Source organism: Erigeron canadensis, chromosome 1 (genome assembly GCF_010389155.1).
Source record: "Erigeron canadensis isolate Cc75 chromosome 1, C_canadensis_v1, whole genome shotgun sequence".
In the NCBI taxonomy this organism is placed as follows: Eukaryota; Viridiplantae; Streptophyta; class Magnoliopsida; order Asterales; family Asteraceae; genus Erigeron; species Erigeron canadensis.
In genome coordinates this window covers 22792993-22806019 of record NC_057761.1, presented here as the reverse complement: position 1 = coordinate 22806019, position 13027 = coordinate 22792993, and the positions used below count along the sequence as shown (strand labels likewise).

General features: G+C 32.3%; 1 protein-coding gene across 1 annotated transcript; it reads right to left on the bottom strand.

Annotated features, from left to right (window-relative positions):
- Nucleotides 1–4537: 4537 nt before the first annotated feature.
- On the bottom strand, nucleotides 4538–12000 carry LOC122606592 (protein PELOTA 1). Its single transcript, XM_043779437.1, has 16 exons — nucleotides 11879–12000; nucleotides 11696–11778; nucleotides 10418–10493; nucleotides 10248–10322; nucleotides 9977–10033; nucleotides 8261–8306; nucleotides 8105–8180; nucleotides 7673–7748; nucleotides 7550–7582; nucleotides 7333–7401; nucleotides 7123–7229; nucleotides 6956–7028; nucleotides 6818–6856; nucleotides 6388–6482; nucleotides 5329–5435; nucleotides 4538–4801 (listed from the first exon to the last, which is right to left on the bottom strand). The coding sequence occupies exons 1-16, from the start codon at nucleotides 11927–11929 to the stop codon at nucleotides 4728–4730; spliced, it is 1137 nt and encodes a 378-aa protein (XP_043635372.1). The 5' UTR covers nucleotides 11930–12000; the 3' UTR covers nucleotides 4538–4727.
- Between the last annotated feature and the right edge of the window lie 1027 nt (nucleotides 12001–13027).

The window sequence follows — 13027 nt, the reverse complement described above, 5'->3', positions numbered from 1 at the left end:
CACGTACATGACCTACATCTGTTGTACCATCTTTTTAAATTTAACATCTAGACCCTTGGACTTTCAATCTTTCACTTAATGCCCATTAAACTCTTACGGGAACGCTTTTCATGACTTTAATTCTATCGGGAATACGTATCATTATGTTAATCACTTCCCTAACATATTTAATGAAATTAATCATTAATACATAGGTACATTAATCATATATAATAACCGTAGTCATTGCCACATAAACATATTTATCATACTTTAATCATATTATATTAAACGCATAAGCATTTACTCACATAATCCCGTTTATGGCATATAACTTAATGAACCTGACGTTAGCTAATGGAATAGTCAAATAGTCAAAGTTGAAAAGTTTGGGATGTTACATTTGGAAAGATTACCGACGATCATCAAGGGAGTACTCCTTGAAAGCTGTTGTTCGAATTAAGCTAAGGTGACCTACATGAGGAGACAACGGGCCTTGTGAAAAGTCCTACAAAAGTCACTCTTTTTTTGCCGCTTCCCACATGTAACACGTTCCAAATTACCCAATAAAAGGAAATGTTTCATGAGGTAGAAGCTCAATATGTATCGATCTTGGGTAATCATCGACTTGAAAAACAACAAAGCCAGATATTCAGTCTCATGTCCGCTATAGAAAGCCGAGACCACCTTGCATTGTTATCTTTGAAAGTACATGATGATTGATGACCACCCAAGGTTGATCCATATGGAGCTCTAACCTCATGGAAACACTTCCATTTTGTGATTGGAACGGTGTTTCATGCGAGAAGCAAAATGAAAGAGTGACTTTTATGCACGATTTAATCACATGCGCACACAATCAGAAACTTATTATCACCTTCACCAAACAAATTTATTGAGTAGACTCTTCTAAGTTTTTTATAGCAATGTATATTAAAAAGATAAGGCCCATGATTATTTCCGAAATTACATAGCAATAATTATTTGAGAAATGATATACCTACAACCACTTTTAGCCATCAACAACAATACAATCATTGTAGGGTTGTACATTGTGTTGTAAAATATATACTATTGTTGTAGATGGATAAAAAGTAATTTAGATATATCACTTCCCATAACTATTAAATGTATCAACCAGGAGTGGTACAATTCAATGAAAATAGTCAAAGTAGAACTACAATTTACTCAAAATAATTCGAACAAATAGGTATTTCATCATAAAATATAAGTTCTAAAGTTTACAAATAAACATAAAATAACATTAAAGTATCATAAAACTTATTTCAAAAAAAACAAGAAAAAAAAATAACATTATAAGCGGAAAACAAGACAAAACTGACGTTAAGGAATAGTGAAATACCGGACAAAAAACTGGGTTAGTTGTACCGGAGGACTAACCGGTATTTGGTATTACCGGTAAACTGGTAGGTATGTGGCTATATTTAAAACATTATTAACGATAAATATGTCTATTAGAACATTTCCGTACGTTTGTCAATTTCTTCTAAAGATGGGGAATAGTTAGGTCAACACAGCATATAGGCAAGCCAACCTAAAACTATAAAATGAATATGGATGAATGATGAATCTTCAGAGGGACCAATGGTGCCTAAAAATGTATGTAAATTTACAAATTATAGTGAAAAAGTTATAGAAACTTTGCTTAACCACTCTAAATAAAAAGCTTTGTCTTTTGGTCCTTTCAATATAATAATTTAAGATCGCCACTGCATCACTCGTTATTTGCAAGAATATATATTATGTGACTTTAATATGAACAATGACTAACATTATCATAAGAGAAGTGATAATCATACCACAAGTATTGATGTATTTATCACACGGTATATGTTTTATAGCATATTGTGCAAATGTGTAATGTATAACAGTGGTAAATTTATCAAATTCTGTGGTACGAATATTACTTCCCTTATCATAAATTCCACTACATTACATTTTGTTCAAATAGGGACATAGCACAAGCTTCAAACACAAAAAGTCTTCTATCCACTACAACAAAAAATTCACTTATTCACACTTACTTTAAACAAGTGTGAAGAAATTTCTTAATATATTCACACTTAAAAATGTTTAAAAAGTATACACATGTAAAAGTGTGAAAAAAATTGAAAAATTATAATTTTTTCACACTTATCTGTGTGGAAAGAAAAAATTCACACCTAAAAAAGTGAACAAATGTCACACATATTCACAATTAAAAGTGTGAAAGTCAAATTGTAACACATAATTTGTTCACACCTTTCTTGTATGAAAAATTTTGGTGTTACAAATTAATTTTTACACTTCTAAGTGTGAACAATTGATATAGTTTTACACACTTTGAAATGTGAACTTTTTTTCCCCACATATATAAGCGTGAAAAAGTTATGATTTTTCAAATTTTTTCATACTTTTAAAATATAAATACTTTTTAAACATTTTCAAGTGTGAATAAATTAAAAAAAAATTTCACACTTCTTATAACCGAATGTGAATAAATGACATTTTTGTTGTAATGTATATCGAACCCATATATTTGATGCGTGACATTAGTATGAACAATAAATTCCATTACATCTTGTTCAATCAGGGACATAGCACAAGCTCCGAAGCCAAAAAGTCTTTTAGCCCTATATTGGGCTTTGAAAAATTTGGATTTCTTTCTTTCAGTTTGATTCAGAAAAATATATTTATTGCATTAAAACATTAAACAACTCAGGTTGTCTTTCATTTAAGTTTAGATAAAAAATCTGATCCAATTAACATCTACCCGCTCCAATCCGTTAAATTCATGGGTCCCAGATAAAGATGGCAATGGTAATCTGATCCAATTAACATCTACCCGCTCCAATCCATTATTGGTGGATATGGATGACGTTAAGTGAAAGAATATTTGATGTGGAGCGGTTATGAGTGTTTAATGGAGTGAATATTGATGAAAGTTTGTCATCCATTGATGTCATCCGTTAAACTAAAATTAATTAAGGCGCCTGGTATCCCGACCATTATTTTGGTAACCCGACCAGATTATTAATTACAGGGGGCCCGCTTTTTACTCTATCATATATACTATTATAGACATGGGGGCCCACACTTTTTGGTATCCCAACTTTTTGGTTGAGATACCAAAAAGTGTGGTTGGGATACTAGGGGTGTTAATTAAATTTGCTATTACTATTTATTTTATTACATATATAAATGCACACGTGTTCAACATATTTTACACTTTCGTTAAATTTATAACTTGTAACTTTTGAGGTGGTGTGTTCTTAAAATTATGATGTTGCAATCAAAAAATCTGCAAGCGGAATTAAGCTTGTAGTAAGTATTCAATATTTTAGAATTTTGGATTGCAAAAAATGTGGAAAACATTATGTCTTTTGGTTATACAAGCTAAAAAACTAGTGACTTTTGATCGTATAATATAAAAAAAACAATGACTTGTGTTTGTCAAAAGTTGCAACAACATATTTATTGATAACAATAATGTTTACTGTATATTTCAATTTGATTTTTTTGTTGCGAAAACAATTTAAAAAAATCCTATAGATATCCATTTATCCAACTCATCCATTGGATATAGTCATATAGATATGGATGGATGAAAACGTTTTAATGGATATGGATATGACATTATCCAATCGATATCAAATCCATTGTCATCACCATCTTTAGATCATTTATTTATTATTTAACAAATATTAAAACATTGGTACGTGAAAGATTTCTCATCTAAGCTTTAATGAAACACAACCCCGTATTCATTTTTCCATAAATAAATGGAGAAAGGAAAAAATATAATGTAAAGAGCCCCACCTTTCTGAGTCTCCATCCCGAAGCCCCCCGTGATAAAGCTGCACAGCAAACCGTAACAACGTCCACTCACAATGAGCCAAAGACAACTCAACGATGAGACCGTTGGCATAAGCTTTCATGTCTTTAGATGATGATAAATCAATCCGCTACATTAGAAGAGAAACAAATAACCACCATCTAAGATCTCAATGTCTAAAAACTGAAACTTCTATAAGAGTTGATCAAAATTTATTTAAAACATATAGATTTTGTAGACAAATTGGTTTTAAAATTTTCCGCACTCGTCCATAATATCCAACAATAAAATAAATAGAAAAATAAGAAAACAAATATATATATATATATATATATATATATGAGTGAGATATTTTGAGACCACCTCTTATTTTAGGACCAACTAGGACCATTGATTTTTGTACACCATCATCATCTACTACGATATACAAGACTTTTTTGTAAAAACACTAAGACTTTCCGGCAACGAGTCCACCAGAAAATCATGTGTAAGTTAAGTTACACATGTGTAAGTTAACTTACACATGACTTTTCTGTGGTCTCGTCGCTGGAAAGTCTTAGTGTTTTTACAAAAAAGTCTTGTATATCGTAGTAGATCATGATGGTGGTGTGTAACCTACGAAAATCAATGGTCCTTTTTTGGACTTTTTTTAGTTGATCTCAAATTATCTTTCCCCTATATATATATATATATATATAGGGTGAGTATCAAATAAGAACCAAATTAAAATGAGAACATATCATAAAAAAAAATAATTTAGAAAACCTTGAACATGTTTAACTAATCTTGAAACCTCGCATTGTGGTTTTGGTCATAATTACTAGAGAAGACAAAACTCATATATTTAATATTACATATAGGTATACAACATTGTGGTTAGCAATCAACTCATTCTTGATCTAGATTCCTTAAATCACATCTCCATGTCATCTAGATCCGGCAAAGGAAAGCGAAGAATTGCAGCAATTCCCGTGATTTGTGCCAGTTCTGTAATTATGCAAAAATAATGTCAGTGAGTATTGATGAAGTAATGAATATTCTTGCAAAATCCATCTAGTATCTATGACTATAATAAAACATAATTGACAGCCACATGCCTAAATAGGTCAAATGGCTGAAAGAGGTTGAAAGGTGCACAAGGTCTAATGTATAAAAATCCTCATATTCATCGGTATTGCTACGCATGACGTATTACCTATGCATGAAACCTTTTGATCAGGAGATGGGAGATGGTCTTTCTAGAAGATGTCAACTTACCCTTGGTTCCCATTCCCATATCCCTCACAGGCTCACACCAATGAGAGCTGTATTCTTCATGTAATCAACTACTGTACTACTTACATAACTCATGCTAACAAATGACCCATTTCTACAAAATCCCATTTTGGCCCGTAATCCCACCAACAGGACTAGGCCAAATCTTCCTCTCCCTCTAGTGATATCATTCACTATACTAGCATATAGATCTTTGACAATATTAAAAACATAATACGTAAAAGGCAAAGTGTACTCACGCTCCCCAGAAACATGCATGGAAGAAAATACATGAGCAGTGCCCCCAGAATCCTTTACTGCATTGACCAAATTTACATATCTTTGTCTGGTAGCTACATCAGAACTCCTGAAGCAAGCATCACAAAAATCATAAATAAATAACTACATAAAGAAGAAAGCAGATTATTTTGAAGACTTCACAAAACATATTTTTCCAGGAATGCAAAATCAAGCACAATTACAAGGTCCAGTAGCTAGATTATATTGTATATGAACACTTCAAGTATAACTTATTGTGAGCTGTTTACTAATGTAAATGCTCTGCCAACAAGGTACAATCCTAGAATTATTTCAGAAAGATAAGCCAACATCTAAGCGATCTACTTGCTAAATTTAAAACTGGAGGTTCATAATCGATCCCAACAGAGGTTTTAAGGATCCCATTTCACTCCTATTGTGAAAAAAAGTTTCTTGATATAGACGTTGATTTGTATTACAAATTAACAATTTTGTTTGCATAATGAAAACTCCTTAGTAGCTTATATTTAAATGAGCTAATGAGCTCTCAAATATAGATACCCCACAGTACATATGGCAATTTTAATGGGCCAAAGTAAATATCTTAATCTCACTTGTTCTATTGTTTACAACTTATCGAGAGTGTTAGAATCAACTCTATCGTTGACAATAAATGGGTTGAAACATAAAGATTCGTTATAAAGGTGGACATCCCGTCCTACTCATACATAATTCAGGCTATAAATTATCTCAAACAGGTCAAATTGTAAATAACCCTTAAACTTTAGCCCTACCTGTTCCATTTTTTTTTTTTATCTAGATTCTAGACATGTGATGTGATATTCAAGCTAAACCACTAACCACATCCTAAATATTTTTACATGTATGTTTATATAATGATTATCAATCGCCAACTATATAGTTTTAAAAATGGACAAAATATTTAGCTGCTCAGCCCGAAACTACCCTTTTCAGCCCACACTAGAAAGATAACAAGTTTCGACCCGCACATGTTTTCATAAGGCTGCTAACCAGTATAAAAGAGTTGTGGAAATACAAACCTAAAAAGCTCATCAGTGATAAGTAATGTTTGCACAGCCATTCTTTCATGGGCAACCTCAACATGCTTTGGTCCATAACATGCACGATGTGGATCCTGCACACGCAACAAAGATATCAGCAATCATAGAGTCATAGATACATTTGGATAACATACACTCAACTGATGCTTACCTTTGATATTAGCAAAGATTAAATTACTACTGTCGTCCTTAAAGATAAAAAATTCATAAAAAATGCATCTACTTCACATTTCAGGAGACAACATGATTTATATTTTAACGATACATCACATGGTAGTTAAACACAGGTATGTAGGATCTGAAAATGATGTATTCTCATTGATGATGAAAATCAGCTTATGTGACTTACTGATGGATGCTATATGATTCAACTAGATATAATAAACTGGAGATCAAGATGGAACCTTACATTAGAAAGCATGGTGAAAAAATCCTTAAGAACCCGGACCTAAATAGTAAAAAAGAAAAAAAAATAAAATCAAGTTCACCATATAAATCTAAAGAAACAAGAATGAGTGAAGCTCTTGAAGAGAATTGAATTTGCAACCTCTTGAGCTGCTTTAGTATCCTTGATGATATGCATCACATCTGGAGCATCCAGAACCTCTCTCAAACTATGTCTGTGAAAAAAAATGTTGTAATGCGCTATTTATGAAAGAGCAGAATATGAACACACGAGGTGAATAAAAAGCAAAAGCTAAGAAATAAACATACTTGTATCCTGAAGTTGAGTGCACAAGAACGATGCGAGATTTGTTCTCAATTATATGCCTCAGATCTCTCCTCTCTGCTTCTAACATTAAATGGCGATGAAATTGATCCTAAAATTTGGTATAAAAAGCTTAAAATAACAAATCGAAAATTGTATCTGATGTGACTTCATCAATCATCAATCAATAATCTAATAATATCTCAGATACTGACCTTGGTGAATCCCGGACTCGCAATAACAGCACATCGAACAACTTTAAAGTCAATATGCTTCATAAATGCCTGAAGAAATAGAAGGAGATAGAAAAAATATATAAGAATATACTCACTTGCGTGTAAAGTGCAATAATGCAATGAATGATATGCAATCATAAAAGTTTTAGGAATAAACACATCAGTATCAGTATTTGCAACATCCAAATCAACTCACCTGTAAAACATTCGCATAGAATTTGTTCAGCGCCTGTAGACCACAATATTAACTTAAAATTAGGCATCTAGATAATGATTAATATTTATATGGAAAGATCAAGAAAATTAACTTTGAACATACTTTGTCATAACCAGCGACCGATGGCCCATGCTTACGAGGGATTGAAGTTTCTATTCGGGAACGAGTAATAGTCAAACTGATGAACATTACCAAATTAGCACGTGCAACTCTCAAGAACACAAGAGTTAAAAAAACAAAAAAACAGAACTAATGTCTTAAAATGAGAGCCTTGTAACTTGAACTCGAGATAATCGGTTTTAGTGTCTCAATATTTGATTATCACAAATTCAAAAAGCAGAAATACACTGAAACACCATTTCAATTCACATCAAAACATCCCCTTTATATCATGTGTACGATACTTTTATCGGTAATAGAGATAAATGAACGTTACAACATTGTACGATTTCACAAAATATTAATGTAGTCAAATTTCATATTTACATTGTATCTTACTTAATATTACATGTATGTATATAATAATTATGTTACCTTTTTCCCACAAGCAGAATATGTGCCAATCCTTCTTGCATTAGCACCACTGCAAGATCAGCACTGGCGGAAGGATCTAAATCAGGAAATCAAAGACATCAGAGTCGTAAAAAAAACAATACTGAACTTTTTGATTGAAAAATTACACAGATATACCTGCGGCTTGTTGAAGTGCATCTATTGCTAGCGAGTCCCATAACACCTGCAATGTAAAAGTAACACCTTCAAAAAAAACTAAAGAAACTTTTCTAATTCTGGTAAGGGAAAAAATGGATGCACATTTATTAATCCAACAAAAATAGAACCAGCAATTGGCATATGTCACAAAACTGAAATTGCATTAAATTCACAAAACCAAATTACACGGGTTTATTCTAGGTAGATATTAGCAAGGTCATGCATGAGATTGGGGATGGAAATAACTTTCAACAAAAAATCAGTGTTGTGAATCTCACAATTAAAAGATGGAGGAGTAAATCTAGCACATATCTTTCTTTTCAACTCTTTAATTTTTAAAATACATAAACCTTTGAAAAAAGGACTTTTTTGGTCCAGTATTTTAGTACCTTCAATGTGATCAACCGGATTTTGTAGTACCCAAACTATTGAAGGTATAGAACACTACCCTAGACTGATTTTGAGTGTGTGATTCTGTTATCATTTTGACGGAATAACGAAATAAAAATCCAATTAGGGGGAGATGGTGGATTTCATGTCATTTTTAGTGATCACTGTACATTCATAGTTTTACTCTGCATCTGCTTCACAACTTAGGGGACTAGATGATTGATACCAATACAATTCCTTGCTCCCCAAAATTCATCATTTAGACATGAAGTAATCAATCATTTTAGTGGAGAGAATGTAATGTCTCTTATTCAGACCAGGTTTAAAACTGTTGATGGGACTTTGGAGGGACATGAACGCATAATACAAAATTCTCTACAAATCTGTTGAATCCATCTTAATTTACTACTCTAACAAACATTAATAAAAAATTAAAACTATCATCTCATACTCATAGGACCTCCAACTGATATACATATATATATATATACACTCTTCAAAATAATTGATTAGGTTTTGTCTAAAGCTGTAATATTAGGGGTAAAATGAATTTTACTAATATTACAGTTATTGTTCTTTCGAATTGGAAGTGAAAAAAGTGTTGTTGGGGTTATGTATGTTTGTCCCTTAGCTAGCTTAACTTCTCAGTCAGATATATAAGAGAAACACTAACTTAAAATCACATGTAAATCATGTGATTGAGTCAGGTTATAATATTTACCATTTTGTCATCCTATTCCTTTAATAGTTTGGGATACTACAAAATCGGTTGACGAAATCGAAAGTACTGAAATACATTTTGGCCTTTTTTAAAAAATAAATCAAAAGAAAGATTTGGATAGCTATAATAAATGGCTATAAAGGGGATTTTTCAACATTTTTATGAAAAGGACACTGTAGCATTCCATTAAAAAATCCATTATCTTCCAGCTGTTACGAAATGAACCATCCAAAACTGATTATTTGACAGCTAAATAAGCGGTTAATCAGAATCAAAATCCATTTATCTAAATGTCATTGATTAACTATTGTGTTGATAAAGTAACCGGAGGCAGGTTGGTACAGTTCTGCTTGCGGAGGCTTCGAGTCTCATGATAACCACTTTCAAGATATATCCAAACATACCCTTAATTGGCACATAAGCAAACTGAAATGCTAATAAGGCCCATCATAAACACATGACAGACCTATAAGTGATACAATAGGTATTGAATGACATCGTTTCAACCCTAAAGTGGATGGGCTAATCCGGGGGGTAAGATAAAAAAAAAGTTGGAAAACTTGGTAACCGAAATTAAAGCATACCTTTCGTAGAACAAAAGGCCGATGAAGATCAATTTCGAGTGTATGGAATTGCCCTATCTACAGATAACACAACCCATGTTAACACAGTTGATCTAAAATATCTAAATCCCACGGATGTATAGTAAAATAAAGGTGTATAACGTCAGTAATTTGTAAGTAAAGAATAAATTAATGAACCTTGGCAACAAAATGAGACCACTTTAAAACCGCAACCTTATATTGCTTCTTTATTTCCCAAATCAAAACAAGTTTAAACAAAATTGGCACGTACTTTTACATGCTCGTTTTCCAGGATATTCTTCCCCCGTATTCTCAGCACAGAACCTTCTTTGTCATAATCAACATTCTGCAAACAAATATACACAAAATAGAATATTACTAACCTGTAATTATTAATACTGGCACAGAAACATCATAGTATTAACAGTAACCGCACCTTACCTCAACTTTAATTTCCAGTTTTAATTTCACACGTTCAGCTTCTCTTGAACCAGAAGCCGCTTCTCTAAGAACTTTTCTGCGAGGGTCACAAAAAAAACATATATATAGTGAATATTTTTCCATTTATTTGTGCAGAATATGGATACTATTTAAACAATAAAGTACTAATCGTAATTCCTAAAGCCAAGGAGAAGCTCTGAAGATGTTATTAACTGGCAAAGTTAACTGCTTACATCAATAAACAACTAAACATGTGAATCTCCTAAGCAATGTTGCAGAGATGCCCTAATTTAATGACACGGAAGTCATTATCTATGTTTTACCTTTGATCGAATTAAAGTTCCCGCAAGTCACAACCATCTCTATATAATCTCAGACCTTTAAACTTAAATAGATGCAATCCAAGCAAATCTCCAAACTTTTTAAATATTTCATTGCCTATACCCCCTCTAACGTATCCCTATTTAGAAACAACTACTTGGTTTATTTGTTTAACGAATTGTTTACTTGGCAGAAGTTCAATCAATGTAAAACACCGAATGGCAGCTCAATTTTTTTTTACGAGCTGTGGTGTATCTCTTATTTGGATAGGTTTTTGTTTTACTAAAACATATGTGTGAACCGAACCCATCAACCGAAAAAAGCATTTACATATTTTCTTATGTTTGTCTACCATATATATATATATATCCTTACAAAAATGGATAATGGAGGAAACCCTAGGCCCGGTACCACAATTAGATACCCATCAACTCACCCCGTATGAGCCATATGATGTCGGTACAATACCTCCATCTTAATTCCCACATGATCTGGGCACCCCGAAGGATCGAAACCGCATATTTAATCTTCACATGTGGGTCTAGGCTTCATTGGTAACGGGTACCTTAAATGAATATTTCTTGTGCCAAGCGGGAATCGAACCTGAGACCTTATTATATCCTTATTAACATTCACTTATATATTCTTATCATGCATTCGTACGCAAAATACTAGAATTCAATCATCACAATGTTACTCATCACTAATCCAATACTTCCACCATAATTTATCTACATACGAATTAAATGATAATGAGTGAAGCAAGTCAATAAGTAAAACCAAACCAAACAGATAAATTCAAATATCAAATCGGTCCAATCATCGGGTGAATTTTGATATAACAAAAATTAATGGTTGTTCTTCATATTTGTAACAAAGTATAATATAATGTCACACATAAATTTATTATATACTTCAATTACAAAAAAAATAATAATAAATAATTTAAAAAAAGACCTGATAGTAACAGCCATGACAGTATCACCAGGAACAATTAAGTTATAAGCAAGCCATAAATCGTCTGATTCATCAGGAATCATCTGTAGGTGTCCAAGAAACAATAATCATCATAATATTTATTGGAATTAGAATTAATTAATAAATTAATAATAAAGTGAAGTGGGTTTGTAATAAATATACCTTAACACTGCCAGGGCCATCAGGAGAGAAATCTCTCCGTACGATCTTCATCTCAACAACAAACTACAAAAACGATTGTACGGAGTATATGTTGCTTGTGTTTTTTGGCTTTTTGATTTTTTATAGGTATATATGTATTTTATACGCATATATTGTGGGGCTGTGCGTCTGAGTTCAATAAAAACCCATTTTTAAGATACCAATGATAATAGATTAAAGAGTAAATTACACTTTTCGTCTCTAAAGTTGACACGTTTTTCACTTTTAAAATTTAGGGATCAAAAGTAAAAAACGTGTCAACTTTAGGGACGAAAAGTGTACTTTACTCTAGATTAAAAGTGGTTTTTTCCTTCGTGATTGGGGTTCAAATTTTATCACATGTTTTTTTTTACGATAATTTCGCTTGAAACTTCATGTCGTATTTAAACAACGAGAGATTTAGTATATGTTGTCTTAACCGAATCCGCGCTAGAGAGCTCCCCCGGAGTAGAAATACCTATTTCAAATACTCAATGGGAGTAAAACTCGATACTAATCCCTCCGAACACACGACGATTAATAGAATTAAACTCTTCCCTCAGACTTAAAACTCGTTATACCCAAGTCAAGCCCTCATGGAAGGACTACCGATATCTCGAAGTTTGTGGAATGGGGATTCGAACCTGAAATATATATACTCATCAACACATGGAAGAACAAACCCTTTTAGGACATTGCCAAGATTCGAACCCGACGTAGGTACATCAAAGTTAGGGGTGTTAACCATTTATCCACTCTCCCTTTCCAAAAAAAACTAATGATAATAACTAGTATGGGTATCCACGGATTTTGACATGTTTAGTTTTGTTAACAATAAATTATTTAATATTTACTTTGAATATATTTTACCAAACATATATAACCAACAATAAATATTTGTTATTATTGTGTTGTAACATGTAATTATTGTTAAATGTGATCACGTAAAATGAACATATGTCTGGAAAGTATTTAAGCCTACGGGGTCACACCTCAACGTGAATGTAACTATAAATTAATTAATATATTAAATGTAATTTATTAATTAATTTGATCACGAAGAACTAACGGAGGTCCGTTAAAAAAGTTAATAGTTAACGGTACTTAACTAACGGACTTAACGAAGAAGAG